General features: G+C 51.2%; 1 protein-coding gene and 1 long non-coding RNA gene across 15 annotated transcripts in view; one reads left to right on the forward strand and one right to left on the reverse strand.

Annotated features, from left to right (window-relative positions):
- LOC137480927 (uncharacterized) overlaps positions 1 to 15,018 on the reverse strand; it is a 448,694-nt gene that overhangs the window by 233,027 nt on the left and 200,649 nt on the right. The gene's annotated exons all lie outside the window — the stretch shown is intronic.
- Positions 1 to 15,018, forward strand: part of ITPR1 (inositol 1,4,5-trisphosphate receptor type 1) — a 162,845-nt gene that overhangs the window by 137,091 nt on the left and 10,736 nt on the right. For all 13 annotated transcript variants that reach the window (XM_068202353.1, XM_068202356.1, XM_068202354.1 and 10 more), the window contains 6 exons: positions 88 to 252; positions 1,475 to 1,670; positions 2,207 to 2,308; positions 4,296 to 4,435; positions 5,857 to 6,022; positions 7,117 to 7,277. In XM_068202353.1, coding sequence (XP_068058454.1) covers positions 88 to 252; positions 1,475 to 1,670; positions 2,207 to 2,308; positions 4,296 to 4,435; positions 5,857 to 6,022; positions 7,117 to 7,277 — 930 coding nt within the window. The remainder of the gene's footprint in view (positions 1 to 87; positions 253 to 1,474; positions 1,671 to 2,206; positions 2,309 to 4,295; positions 4,436 to 5,856; positions 6,023 to 7,116; positions 7,278 to 15,018) is intronic.

The following is a 15,018-nucleotide window of genomic DNA, read 5'->3' on the forward strand; positions in this document are numbered from 1 at the left end:
CCAGCAAGGTGCCAAGTTACCTCCAGCTTGAAAAAACAGTCTGTTTTTGCTGTTATTGTATCTAATTTATGGTTGATCTTTCATTAGGTTTGCAATAAAATCATTTTCCTGATGAGTTTCGTGGGTAACTGCGGCACCTTCACGCGAGGATACAAGGCCATGATCATGGACGTGGAGTTCCTCTATCACCTGCTGTACCTGCTGATCTGTGCCCTGGGGCTCTTCGTGCACGAGTTCTTTTACAGCCTCTTGGTGGGTGTTTGCTTGACCCTCAGAACGTCTTCTGCTCTGTTTGTGAAGTCCCATCTTGGGCATATCTGGGAGAATTTCTGCTTTTCTGCTGGGAAACCGTTGAACAGACACTGGGAAGAGCCACAGACGGGGGGTTTTCTTTAGGAGAAGTTACGGTGGGAGACAGCAGGACTCCTGCCACGTCCCTTCTGCTGCTGGGTGACTTCGTGCACAGACAGACAGGGAGAGGACATGGGGGGATGGTTTTAAACCAAAAGGAGAGAGGTTTAGATGAGATATGAGGAAGAAATTCTTCCCTCTGAGGGTGGGCAGGCCCTGGCACAGGTGCCCAGAGCAGCTGTGGCTGCCCCTGGATCCCTGGCAGTGCCCAGGGCCAGGCTGGACACTGGGGCTGGGAGCAGCCTGGGACAGTGAAGGTGTCCCTGCCCATGGGGTAGAATGAGATGGGCTGTGATGCTTTGCTGTGTTATTATCAGTAACTGTAACACAGTGTCTGTGCTTTCGGAGCAGCTGGGTGACTTTGGAGTGTCTCCATGGCTGTGTCCAGGCTCCAGCCCTCAGGGATGGACAGGGATCCTGGCACACGTGCTCCCTCTGTCTGGGGTGGGATTCACCTTGCACAGCACAATGCTTCTAGAATAACACTGCAGCAGTGGTGGTGGAGATGTGTCACCGTTGAAGCAAAGCTGAAATCCCATTCAGAGCAGGCTGTCTTTGTGGCTCTGATTGGTCTTTGCCACATCTCTGGTACCTGAGCTGGTTATTTGCTGTGTTCATGGAGGTCCAGTTTAACAAATACCTGTCCTGTGATCCACCAGCATAGGCACAGCCTGCCTGGGCTCTGCTGTAGGTTGTCCCAGAGCCAGTGAAAATGAAGGAAGTATCAGCAGAGAAATCTAAACACAGATTTTGGGGGAAAAGCATTGCTTATTTAACGAAATGCTCAATAAATTAAGTTTTAAAGAAAACAGCAAACTGCAAATTGAAGTGAGCTGTTTGGAGGCTGTGAGGGGGTAGATAATACTGCAAAAAGCAGCTAGCAGTCTGTGCCGGCAGCTTGGTGTGTGTCTAGCACTGAGGCAGGAACACCTGCCTGCAGCGGGCAGGGGCTGCTGCAGAGGAGGGCACAGCTGCCTCAGCTCCTCCTGCTCCCGAGTGCACGGCCAGGGCACGGTGGCCCAGCGGTGCTGCTGCTCCATGTGCTGTTGTTGGCTGTCCCCAGCTCTTTGACCTGGTGTACCGGGAGGAGACGCTGCTCAACGTCATCAAGAGCGTCACCCGCAACGGGCGCTCCATCATCCTGACGGCCGTGCTGGCCCTCATCCTGGTCTACCTGTTCTCCATCGTGGGCTACCTCTTCTTCAAGGATGACTTCATCCTGGAGGTGGACAAGCTCCCCAACGAGACCCTGCTGCCAGGTCAGTGCCAGCAGCTCGTTGCCCTGGGTTGTGTTGCAGAAATGACGGGCTCTTGTTCCCCAGGGCATGGACAGGACAAGGGGAAAGGGCTCCAGCTCTGCCAGGGGTGGCCAGGTGGGACAGCAGCGGGAATTTCTCCATGGAAAGGGTGCTCAGGCCTTGGAAGGGGCTGCCCAGGGAGGTCTGGAGTGCCCGTCCCTGGAGGTGTCCAAGGACGAGGCACTGAGTGCTCTGGGCTGGGGACAAAGTGGGGCATCAGCCACTAAATGAAGAATCTTGGAGGTCTTTTCCTTGGAGGTCTTTTCCAACTTCAGCGAATCTGGGATTCTGTGAAATAAAAATGCTTTTGCGGTTGAATTTAAAGCCATGGAATGTGTAAATCAGGAAGTAACTGTGCACTTCTGCAACCTCTGGGGTAAGATACTGCTCTGAATGCCTTGTAATTGCACACTGAGTACAATGGGGAACCCTAATACCTGAGGAGTCACCTTGCAAGGTGTTGAAGCATGCTTTGATGCAGCATTTTGTGGTTTCAGATCGCACAGAGCCAGGTGAGACCATGACTGGCGAGTTCCTCTACTCAGATGTGTGCAAGGCAGGGAGCAGTGACAACTGCTCCTCCATCATTCCCTCCGACCGTAAGTACCTCTCTGGGATTCCTAACTCACACCCTGAGTTTTCACTCTGTTTTTTTACTTCATCACCTTCAATTAAAAGAACTTCTTTAGAAAATCCTATGCAATAAATTTGAGAACAAAGCTATCACGAGATTAACTTGAAATAGGATTAATTTAGGCCAGCAGCATAAATAACATCTGTTACATGAAGTGACTAAAGCAGATAAACTTACAACTAAACCAGACTTCATAAAACACTGCCATACTCTTTAATTTTCTGCATCAATTGCAGAAGGAAGAGATGCAGTTTGCGTCTTGCAAAGTTTATTATTTTAAAACATGAGGCTATTAAATGTGATCTCAGAGGATAATGCCCTGTGAAATATGGTTTATTGGCAGCATTGTTCAATCTCAAACTAAGGAAACTGTTTTAATATCATGGCAGGAAGTGCTCGGTGGATTAAGTAGACGAGGGTAGGTTTGGGGGGTTTGGAGACCAAGAAAGTGAGATATTACCTGGGTATTGAAATATTTCAGTTTTATTTCTAGAAAATGTAATTTCCATGTGGGAGATTTATGGTGCTGGCTGGCAGGGGCAGACAGAACATCCCAGTTTCTCTGGGAAGGACGGCTCTTGCATGGCCATCAAAGGTCAATGATGGCCACCAGCCCCTGCTCACAGGAGAAGGGGGCTCAGCTTTGCTCAGGGGTCCTCTCTGAGACAGTAAAATTCAGCCTTGCTGCAGGAAAAGCTTCTTCTTTCCGCTCCTTCTCTCTGGCTGCAGGAAGGAAAACTCAGGCATGTTTTTGTATCACACATAGTCAGCACAGTGCCAGGGTCTTGTGGTCAGGGGTGTTCATGGTGCCCCATATTTGGCCACTGCTCTCGGGTTTTGGCTATTTCAGGGTTGCACAGGGACTGGGGCCTCTCCAGGGCTGGCTGTGGGAAGGTGGGATCTGCTCATGAGCATTTTTGTGATGAAATGAAAGTCGTGAGATGTTTAATGGCTACAGGGGGTGTGTGAGGTTAGGGAGTGGATTTTAGCAGCTCTGCAAGTGAAGCGGTGAAGTTGGAGCCTTGAGCCGAGCGAAGCGAAGGTCAGAAGAGGGGTGTTGCTTTTCTAGCAGAGTGCTGTTTCCACAAGCAGTGATCTTTTAGCCATTTGAAAGCTCCGAGTGGAAGCTGCCATTTTGAGTGCAGCCCAAAGGCTGTGCAATCTGTCAGGCACCAGGGGAGAGTGGAAGAGGCAACACTTTGTCCTCTGAGCTGTCAAAAAACTCGGGTTCTGTATAAACAGGCATCTGGTGAGCTGAGCTGTGCATGCGAGCAGGGATGGAAAGAGATTGCACCCAGTCACAGGCAGCAGTTCAGGCACAAGAGAAAACTGGTGGTGGGGAGAGGAGGGCAGCGAGGAGATCTGCTCCCAGGGTGGCTCTGGAGAGGGTCCAGGGGAGGCCATGGGATGAGGAGGGGTGTGGAGCATCTCCCTTATGGGGAGAGACTGTTGAGGGCCTGTTTAGTCCAAGGAAGACTGAGAGGGGATCCCATCAATCCGTACAATATCCCCAGGGGGTGTCAGAGGATGGCTTCAGACCCTTCCCAGTGGTTCCCAGTGACAGGACAAGGAGCAGTGGCCATAAATTAAACCAGGTCCTACCTCAGCGTGAGGAAGAGCTTCTCTCCAGGGAGGGGGCAGAGCCCTGGAGCAGCTGCCCGGGGAATCACGGAGTGTCTCTCTGGGGACATCCCAAACCCACCTGGACTGTGGGTCACTGTGTCCCTGTGTCGCTGCTCCAGGTGACCCTGCCTGGGCAGGGGTTGGATGGATGATCTGCAGAGGTCCCCCAACCCACACTGCTCTGTGATTATTTGGGGACTGAACCTACAGGGATTTGCAACACAGGCTGGCAGTCTGAGGGGGGAGAGAGCACACCCAGCGAAGAATGGAGAGGAGGATTTAGAGCTAATCTGGGCTGTGAAACGTGTCTTTGCTTGCTGTGTTCCCAGAGCTGATCGCTGAGGAGATGGAGGAAGAGAACAAGGAGCATACGTGCGAGACGCTGCTGATGTGCATTGTTACTGTTCTGAGTCACGGGCTCAGGAGCGGGGGTGGAGTAGGTGATGTGCTCAGGAAACCTTCCAAAGAGGTAAATTACCACTGGCTGGGGGTGGAGGAGTGCTACTGAGCAGGGCTGGGATCTGCTCTGCTGGGGAGAGTGTGTGTGCACTGCTCCAAACATGCAGAGGGACACTGTGCTGCTGGGGTGACATCCCTGGGGGTCACACTGAGCACCAGCCACTTCTCCCAGGCTTTCAGAGCTGTGGGGTGGCCAGAGTGGGGCCCAGAAGAGCAGGGATGGGGGAGCCAAGAGGCTGAGCTGGGAGCTGCGGAGCTGAAGGAAGGAGATGAGTTCAGATCAGTGAGGCAGGAGCGTCAGGTGGCTCAGGAAAATGCTGTGGTGGCTGGTGGATGCCAGTGGCAGAAGCTTTTCTGGGAGCATCCCTAGGGAGAGGTAATGTGTCAAATGGGAGGGAAGGAAGGACAGGGACCAGGCTGGGCTGGTGGGAGTGTGGGGGAGGAAGGATGATGTGGTTTGGAGCTGTCATCAGAGTGAGGACCAGGCTAAGCAGCAGGAATTTTCCGTAACACCGCTCTGGCTCCCCCTCTGACTGCTGCTGAAGCTTTTGTGTCCATCATTTAGGAAGGAATTGTTCCCTGTCAGGGTGGGCAGGCCCTGGCACAGGGTGCCCAGAGCAGCTGTGGCTGCCCCTGGATCCCTGGCAGTGCCCAAGGCCAGGCTGGGCACTGGGGCTGGGAGCACCTGGGACAGTGGGAGGTGTCCCTGCCCTGGCAGGGGTGGCACTGGGTGGGATTTAGGGTCCCTTCCCACCCATTTCACCATTCTGTGATGTTCTGTGATCTGAGGCTCAGGCTGTCACTCCCAAAGCCACACAGGGAGCAGTGCTTTTTTTGTTTTACCTGACATTTCAAAGTTTTTGTCTAAAACTTAGCCTTCAAAGTTACTTAATTCTTAATAGTAAGTTTGGCACTTGACTGGCAGGATGATTGTGAAAAATGGGGGTTGGATATTTTGGATATTCAGGCCTGCAGTAAATGGAATGTGTACTGAAAAGCCCAGCTTACATGGCTGTTAAATGCAATTAATGGTATTAAAATCCAGTAAAAAACTTTATGGTCCACACTGATCCTCTGTTGATATACTGCAGATCAATATAAGGATATCATTTGGAAGGGCTTCAGGGAGGGGAAAGGACAAATTTCAGTGTGGGAGAGAAGAGATTTTTCTCTTGTGAAAGTGAGAGAGGTACAAAATCTTGGACGCAGGAAGAGCAGCTCTACAGAGAAGCCTCAGTGGCAGCTGACTAATTTGGCTTTTCTTTCAGTGATCTTTGCATTTTAGTTTCATTTAATGTTTTGAATTGTGAGTTCCCCTTGGAGAGCATCAGCAGTGGAGAATCTCAGGCAAAGGGGCGTGGGGCAGGGTGGTAATGAGGCTGAGATGTGTGCCTAACTGGGCTGTTAATAATTCCAAAATGTTCCTTGCAGGAACCTCTCTTTGCTGCTAGAGTGATCTATGATCTGTTGTTCTTCTTCATGGTCATCATCATTGTCCTGAACCTGATTTTTGGGGTGATCATTGACACTTTTGCTGATTTAAGGAGTGAAAAACAGAAGAAAGAAGAAATTTTGAAAACAACTTGCTTTATCTGTGGTAAGTGTGGAGACACACTTAACAGGAAGGGGTTACTCTGGGTAAGCCAGGGAGAGCTGCAAACTCAGAGGAAAAAAGCCTTGAATTGCTGGCTGTTCCTCCTTGCATTCCTCAGCCAGTTCATGTTCCTGGGCACCACGTGCACTGCAGCTTGGCAGCAGGAACAGATGGGGAATGCTCAGGACACCATTTTTCCTCAAGACTTTAGTTCTTGCTTCTCCTCTGCCTCGAAGAACAGTTTCCTATGGGAACAGGAGAGATTTTTATGAGCAGTCATTTCTTCCAAGCGTGCCTGTGGAAGCTTTTCCCACCAGGAGGTTGGGAGTGGAGGTGCTGTGGTTGACTGGCATGGTCCTGCCATGTTGCATAACACACAGCCTGATGGGATAACCTTTGGAAATTTGCTGCAGAGCAAACCTTGCTTTTGCTATCAGTTTGCCCAAAAATAGGAGATGTGTTATGAAATCCAACAAACTGCTTGCTACAGGGTTGTTGCCTTTTTTAACCAATTTTATTCTGTTGTGTATAATAAATATAAGCAGTACTCGTTACACTTTACTCTTTCTCTTCCTTTTCTTCCTCCTCTTTTTCTTCTTGTCTTTCTCATCTGGTCTTTTTTTCTTCTCTTTCTTTTATCTCTTCTCCCTTCTCTTCTCCCTTCTCCCTTCTCTTCTCCCTTCTCTCTTCTCCCTTCTCTCTTCTCCCTTCTTTCTCTTCTCCCTTCTTTCTCTTCTCCCTTCTTTCTCTTCTCCCTTCTTTCTCTTCTCCCTTCTTTCTCTTCTCCCTTCTTTCTCTTCTCCCTTCTTTCTCTTCTCCCTTCTTTCTCTTCTCCCTTCTTTCTCTTCTCCCTTCTTTCTCTTCTCCCTTCTTTCTCTTCTCCCTTCTTTCTCTTCTCCCTTCTTTCTCTTCTCGCTTCTCTTCTCCCTTCTCTTCCTGGGTGTTTGTCACATTTTATCCTGATATTCACTGTCCATTCCAGAATGATTGTGACTTGCAGAAGGGCAGCAGACTTCAGAAATCAGTTTTGTCCTAAAGCTGATTTTCCTGGTCCCCAGCTGGCAAACACTCAGGGTTCTCCCTGTGTCCTCTCACAGGTTTGGAGAGAGATAAGTTTGACAACAAGACAGTCACCTTTGAAGAGCACATTAAGGAAGAGCACAACATGTGGCACTATTTGTGCTTTATTGTCTTAGTGAAAGTCAAAGATTCCACAGAATACACGGGACCAGAGAGTTACGTGGCAGAAATGATCAAGGTGAGTTTGGTGCTTTGCTTTTTTTTTTCCTAGATTAGACCAATCCAGTGGAATATTTGGTACAGTGCTCTGTATAATATTTGATTTATTTTGTAAATGTACCTGGGACTTCCCAGCCTCCAGAGCCCTCTGTGTGTGTGCTGGAGTAGGTGACAGTGAGTGGTGACAGCCAGGTACGCCCCGTGGCTTGGATAGGGGAAGAGAAGCTGTTCTGCCTTAAATTCACATTTAGGGAGAGTATTTTCAAGCTGGTGGAAGTATCTGAAGCACAACCAACAGGTTATAACTTGTCCTGGTATAAATATCTCCAACTGACTTGTAGGATTTGTTGTCATATGATTTGAGCTTATTATTGTGAAAAACTACAATTAATGTCTACTCAATTGGAAGGGCTTTTAATGAGAGAATTAAAAGCCTCATCTCTGCCAAGCTGCAGGTTCAGAGCTCCTGGAATTACATCCAAAGCCCAGTCACTAATTTGTGTCTTCTGGCTGGGGAGCAAAAGCTGTTTGATTTATAGAATTTCAGTGTGATTTCTTTAGGGCAGAGCACTTTGCTGCCTCCCCTCCCAGCACATCTGTGAGGTGCCACCTCCCTCGGGGTGGCTCTGTAAATCCCCCCGAGCCCTCTCCCAGGTCAAACGTGTTATTTTGGGGTCACCAAAGTGTCCGTCCTGCTTCTGGATTTCTACCTCAGTAATGAGGGCTTAAAGAAATCTTGTGAGCAGTCACCTGATGGAGGATTAGCACAGTGAGATAACCAAGTGCATCACTGCTGCTTTCCAGTCTGGCTGATTATTTTGCTCCCTTCCTTTATCCCCCCACAGCACGCATGACTTCAGGGGGAAGCACTGCACTCCTGAAGGGTTTTTGCTTCTAAAAGACAATTTTGTGTTGTGCTTTTGCTTCTAAAGGATGGGTTTGCGCTGTGTTTTTGTTGTTGTTAAAACCAGTCTAAAGAAGTTTCAGTTGGCAACCAATTCATTATTTCAGATGAACGGTTCACATTAGATAAGAAGCAAAAATTAGTCACTGAATATGTTTGCATGAAGCACAAAAACTGGAGAACTTTTATGAGAATTCCCATTCATTAAGTGTCAGCAAGGGCTAATTACTGTGTGTGGATGGGAGTAGGGATAAATTATGCATAGCCAGAGTGTCTCATGCAGATGCAATTTTATGTAACCATGTGCTCTAGGTAGAGCTGTGGAGCGTGTCTGTAGTTGGTGGGGTTTTGCATTTCATGAGCCAGTTTTAAATGAAGATCTAAGGGCAGGTGTCAGTGAGGTCTGATGAATGTGGGGTGTAACTGCAGGAGTGTGGAACAGGCAGGAAATGTGGATTTCACCTCAGTGCTCTGTCACCACCCTGCCCCAGGCTCAGGCTGCTGTGCCCTGACTCTGGATTCCTCTGCAGTCCATGTATTCCTGAGGAGCCATTTGGCAAAGTTTACTCTGAAAATCAATTTCTTCCCGGTGTCCTTTAACATTAGAACTTCCTTTTCTGCCCAAAAATCTGGGTGTAAAACATGATGAGTCTGTTTCTCTACCAGACCTGTTTTAAATGCTGCTGTAGGAGCCAGAAGTGGGGCTTTTTTCCTGTTTAAGGCGTTTTTAGGGATTATTTGGGTGGGGCCTGGTTCATCTGTTCCCCAAGCTTTCTTGTGTTCATGGAATCCCAGACTGGTTTGGGTCAGAGGGCCCTTAAAGCCCATCCAGGGCCACCCCTGCCATGGCAGGGACACCTCCCACTGTCCCAGGGTGTTCCAACCTGGCCTTGGGCACTTCCAGGGATGGGGACTCCCCAACCACAGCCTCTCTGGGCACAATCCCATGAATGCAGAGGGACAGACCAAGGACAGCTTTAAATTCAGTTAATTCCATGAGTGCCAAGGCAGAGATTCACTGTGGAGGTGCTGCCTTCTCGTTCCTGCGGCAGCCACCAGCCTCTCCTGGGAAGCCTCCTTGGGGCATGGCTGGCTTTTAAAGGGATTTTCCTCCCGTATTTCAGAAGGTGGCACTGTAACATCTTGGATAGTGACAGAGATGGGGCACGTCCTCCCCGGGCTGTGCCTGGGACCAGCGTTCAGCTGCTGCTGGGACCCATTTTTAGGAGTTGGGTCGGAAGCATCATGTGCTCCAAGTCCCACTGTGGTGGCAGAACACACCTCAAATGTTTCACCTGTGCTCTGACTCCCGGCAAAATACTGCTTCAGAAAACTCTTGGATTTCTGCCCCTCGGTAAAGGAAAGAAAAAAAAAATTAAGAAAATACAGTTTTAAAATTGGCCTTTGCCATTTAGTGTTTGTGGGTTGTTCCAACGCTACAGAACAGTAAAGAAAAAAAATTAAAGAATTTAGGACACTTCAATTGTATCCACTGTCAGTTTGTGAGCTGCTTCCAGGGCTGCTTGTACAGTGCTTTAAAGATATTTTAAGCATTGTGGTATCAAAAGAATCCTAGACAATTTCATTTATGCAGTTAGTGAATATTCAGGCGCTTTTAAGAGTGATCTTGAATTCTGATGATTTCTTGTCTAAAAATAATGTGTGTAGAAAGGCAGTTTTGAGGATTCCCACTGTATTGGGTATGGCAGAGCTGGATCTGGCCCATAGCATTCATCCTGCACCCTTCACAATCCTGGCCCCACATTAAAAGAAATTGTAGCCTTGAAAATCAATTATTAACTACAATTCCTTAGTGAATTTTATATTTCCTCACAGACAGAAACTCACTGAGTTCAAACACATCACGAGGAAAGAAGTCAACAGGTACACTTGGAAACAGAGTTGAGCTTAGGGCACTGAAGACTGATCAAAAAAGCAAAATTTAAAAAACCCAGCAGTGATCTGACCTGAGCAGCTGGGCTAGTGGGAGGTGTCCCTGGCCAACGAGATGAGCTTTAACCCAAACCAGTCTGGGATTCTGTGAAGTAAAATCTGTTAACTGCTCTGACAGTGCTGCTGTGGCTCTCACTCCCTCCCATGGCCCTGTTCTGGGACCAGCTGGGGGCTGTTGGTGGCTCTGGGATCTGGACTGCTTTGGATGAGTCCCATGCAGGGCCAGGCTGCCCTGGGCTTGTAGCTGCAGGTCCAGGCTGCTGATAGAGGCTGCGATTCCTCCATTCCTCCCGCTGTAAACAGGGATAATGTTCCCTTTCATCAGCGAGGGGGGCGTGTGCCTGCTGCCGCAGCTGATGTAAAACTCGGGGTATCTCAGGAATCCTCGCCGGGAATCGCTGCAGATGCTCAGGGGATGGGGCTGCAGGGACGGGGTGGGGGAAGCTGAGGCTGTGCACACCCCACTGCTGCCCTGAGCCACCCTGCCCTGCTGCCCCTGCCCTGGCGGCCTCGTGGGTGCCAGGAGATGGCAAATGGGTTTCAGCAGCCTGGCACGGAGCAGCTGCCCTGGCAGAGCATCCCTGAGCCACCGCCTTAATATCAAGTTAATGGCACGGACAGTGCTGGGGATGTGAGGAAACATCTCTTGGTAGCAGAGATGGTCTTCAGCTCCTGGTGTTTGTGCAGCTCTCCTGGCTGGAGCAGGGATGTGTCTGCTCCGTCCTGCACAGGGGCACTGCAGAGAGAGGGGCTGGGTCCGTGCTTGGAGCAGGGCTCATGGGGAAGGATGCTGAGGGTGCCTCCCGTGATTCCCAGGAACAAAGGCCCCGGTTCTGGAGGCTCTGCAGTCACCAGGAAGATCAGGTGATGTCTGAATAACACCCTGTGTGTGGGAGGTGGGGGGATCCACTTATCGCCTTGGCCAGACATTGACATCCACACCCAAATGACTCATGTGAACTCCGTGCAACTCCCTGCAGATTAGTTCATTTAAATGTCTTATCTTCCCATCCTGGCTTGAGAATTCCTCCTGGAGTTCTGTCCTTTGCCTGCAGTTGCTGTGGCAGCCTGGGCAGCACAGCAGCCCTGCCAGCTCAGCTGTCACCGGGGCCTTGGCAGGGCTCTGCCACAGCCAGCTGTGTGCAGGCATTTAGAATATGTACAAGCTCTCACTCCGCAGCTCGGTAAGGAGAAAACCACACAGGCACCCGGGGTTTGTGTGCATTCCTAAGCTGTCTGCAGGCAGCTGCATGGGCTGTCACAGCACAGACAAATATTTGCATGCCCGACTCCTGCATCCCCTGCTCTGCACCTCGAGCAGCGTGGGTACGAGCCACGGCTGTCAGGGGCTGTGCATGCAGATGTGCTCATTAAAAAATAGAGGCTGCTTTGGAAAAGTTGTTAGCAGGGAGCTTCCTAACTAGCTCCTGCAGTTCCCCCATGTTTTGAATCCAAGCAGGATCTGTTTGTTACAACCTTTATTACAGAAATGAGGCAGAGGTGTCACGGTTGCCCAAGCTCCCGTGTCTGGATCGAGGGCACTGAGTTCCAAGTCCAGATTGCGTTGTCATTGAAAAGGAACCATTTACAAATAGGAGTGATGGCACAGGTATCCTTAAAGGAATTTGGAATAGGAATGAAGGCTATAGATTTCCCTTTGTAACTTAGCTAACCTCTGTGTACAATCTTGGGGGTTTAAGTATATTACTGGGCTTTTTCCTTGGTGTCCTGAGCTCTGTCCTGTAAAGGAAAGCATTTCTGATTCTGGGTTTGAGTGACTGCTGCCAAGGCACAGCCTCCTGATAAGTGAAGGTGAGATTCCATCAGTGTCAGGCTTTTAAATTGCATCCTTTCAGAAGTGCAAGTGTGACTTGAAGCCTTTCCCGAGGAGTTACCCAGCAGGGACAGTCACCGTGCTCTGAAACCCAGCAGGAACGTGGCATTCACCAGCGGTGATGGCTTTGAGGAGTGGCTGTGTCCCAGGTTCTCCATGAAACCCAGTTCAGCTGGAGATGGCCAAGAATGGCTTTGCACTGCAGCACCCGCAGGAAAGACAAGGGCACCCCTCGATACTTCCAACCCAAAGCATTCCAAAAGGCTCTTAATGATTCCAGCACTGGTGAAAGACATATGTACGTGAAATTACAGCCTGAGAAAGTGTTGGAAACGTAGTTATGTTCATCTGTCATTTGTGCCTGGAAATCCTGTACTTCAGGCAGAGTCAAATAGGAGAGCTTTGTCATATCAATATTGAGCAAACCGGCTGCAGACACAGGAGCGAGCAGCCCGTGCAAATGACTCGGTTACAGATGAGGAAATTGGGGTTTTGGGGCTACCAGTCACCGTGATACTGGTGCAGGCTGGGAGAGGAGGAGGAGGAGGAAGACCAAGGAGGTCAGGATGTGACCTGGAGCTGACAGTGCTTTGTTTGGTGGTAACTTCCCAACAAGCTGCATCTTGAGATAGCTGGCCAGAGTTAGCCAATATAATTGCAGGGTTAAAGAAGAAATCATGGCAGAGGCTTGGAAGAGCGCAGAGTGTTTGGCAGCCGGCCGTGGGCTGCTGGAAACCCTGTGTCATAGGCACGGGCTAAGCTCTGTGCTCACATAGGGCAGGAACTTGTTCCACCCTTGGTGCACACCAGGAGCTGCACTGGGAGAAAGGAATGGTCAACCTCATCTTCCCCAGCTCTGGCACAGGGTGCCCAGAGCAGCTGTGGCTGCCCCATCCCTGGAAGTGTCCAAGGCCAGGTTGGACAGGGCTTGGAGCAACCTGGGACAGTGGAAGGTGTCCCTGCCCATGGTAGGGGGTGGAACAAGGTGAGCTTTAAGATGCCTTCTAACCCAAGCCATTCTGGGATTCTCTGGAGTGTCTGAGCTGGCTGCCCCGTGGTGTGGGCTGCAGGAAACCCTCCTGCCGCTGGCAGTAATCCCACATGGCCCAGTGCTTGATCTTCCCTGATAAAGCACCTGGTATCCATGCTGGGAATCTCGGGTCGCCATCCCAGCTGACCAGACAAAGGCTTCCCTTGGGCTGAGCGTGTGTGTGAGCAAGGCCTGGGTGGATGAAAGCAGAAGGAAAGGCTGCGGGCCAGCTCTGGGATGTTTGCATAACGTGCTGGCCTTGGGTGGATCCCAAACAGCTGCCAGGGTGGGTGCCGTGTCCTGCTCCTGGAGCAGCGCCAGCGCCCTGGGAGAGGGGGAAGGCTCCTGCCTGGAAACCGTGGGGTGAGGCACTGGGAACACAAACCGCTGGGACCAGAAAGCCCCGTGGGGCCGAGCGTGCCGAGGAGCTGGCCCCGGGCTGGGGCAAGGCCGGCCCTGAGTCATCGCCGTGACCCCGCGGGCGCTCGGACGACGCTTGTGCAAGAGGATGTGGTGGCAGCAGCCACCGCCACCAGCTGTGGAGCTCAGCCTCTGCTGGGGAGTCGCTTGTCCTGCCCAGCTGTGGAGGCGTAACGCGCCCTACTTCAGTGGCATCCAAACAGCCCGGAGGGGCTTGGTGTGCAGAGCTGGCCTCGTCCTTTCGGGAGGCTGGACGTGGCCTTCGGGAACCCCGTCCCACGCAGTCCATCGGGCTGGGTGGTGCCTGGCTGGGCTCCAGCGAGTCACCCGCAGCAGAGCTGTCTCAGGGTGTAGGGCCATGGTCATCCTCCACCTCTGGGAATGGTGTCTGTGTGCCAGGGTCCCTGCTCTGCGCCAGCCCGAGCGCCACTTGGGTATTTAACAGAGTCAAGGAGGTTATTGCCCCCTAAACCTTGTGTTGTCAGCCTCCTGTGGGACAACACGGGGCATGTGAGGAGGTGAGAATGTTCTGAGTGTGGAGAGGGGGCGACTCCATCAAGTGCTGGCTTTTATGGAGGGGAGAAGTGCAGCTCAGTGTGGAAGAAGTGATGGTGAGCCCTTTGCAGCAGAGAACCTGATGTGGGGATTTTTCCAGGAAGCTCAAGAAAGACCCAAGAGGAGTCCCATCTCACCACAAACAAACGATGCATTTTCAGAGTGCTTCACAGAGCTCTTTTGTAGCAGTGTGGGTCTGAATTTTAACTTCCCATGACAGAAACTGAAATTTGCTGCTGCTGCCTTTCCCTGCTTGTGTTCAAGAAACAACTGGACGTGGCACTCAGTGCTCTGGGCTGGGTGACAAGGTGGGGATGGGGCACAGCTTGGACTTGGTGATCTTGGAGTTTTTTTCCAAGTAAAATAATTCCATGATTCTGTAAATGATGCTGCTGGGCAGCCCTTTGGTGGCAGCTGTAGGGATTTATTTTGGAGAGGGTTGAATTAGCCCTTCAGCAGCCTGTAACGCTGAGGCACAGGGTACATGGGGACCCTGGAGAGGAGTGGCGAGTCCTTGGGGCGAGCAGAGCCATGAGCTGCCATCCCTTGCCCAGGAGGAGCCGAGCTGATGCCTCTCCTGGCACAGCTGGTGCTGAGGTCGCCTCTCAGCCTTTCTCAGAACCAACTCTTCGGCAGAAGCCGGGAGGAGCCGGCGCTTCTCAGAATGAATGGCGTGTGCAGCTTCCTCTGCCTTTCCAGCGGGGATGGTCAGCACCCTCGCCCCCGTGGGTGAGACTCGCTGGTGCTTGCCTTACAACAGGGACTTTTCCAACTTTACCTAGAAAAGAGCTGCAACCCGAAACCCAGCCCTTGTGGTCAGACACGTTCCGGCAGCGCTGTGCTCGCTCCAGCTGCTCAGCACCGGGGCTGTGCCCGTGCTGGGAACAAGGAGCTGAGGGCACCCCGGCATCCTGGGAACAGGGAGCTGAGAGCACCCCAAGATCCTGGGAACAGGGAGCTGAGGGCACCCTGGAATCCTGGGAACAGGGAGCTGAGGGCACCCTGGAATCCTGGGAACAGGGAGCTGAGAGCACCCCAAGATCCTGGGAACAGGGAGCAGAGAG

Source organism: Anomalospiza imberbis, chromosome 11 (genome assembly GCF_031753505.1).
Source record: "Anomalospiza imberbis isolate Cuckoo-Finch-1a 21T00152 chromosome 11, ASM3175350v1, whole genome shotgun sequence".
NCBI lineage: Eukaryota > Metazoa > Chordata > Aves > Passeriformes > Viduidae > Anomalospiza > Anomalospiza imberbis.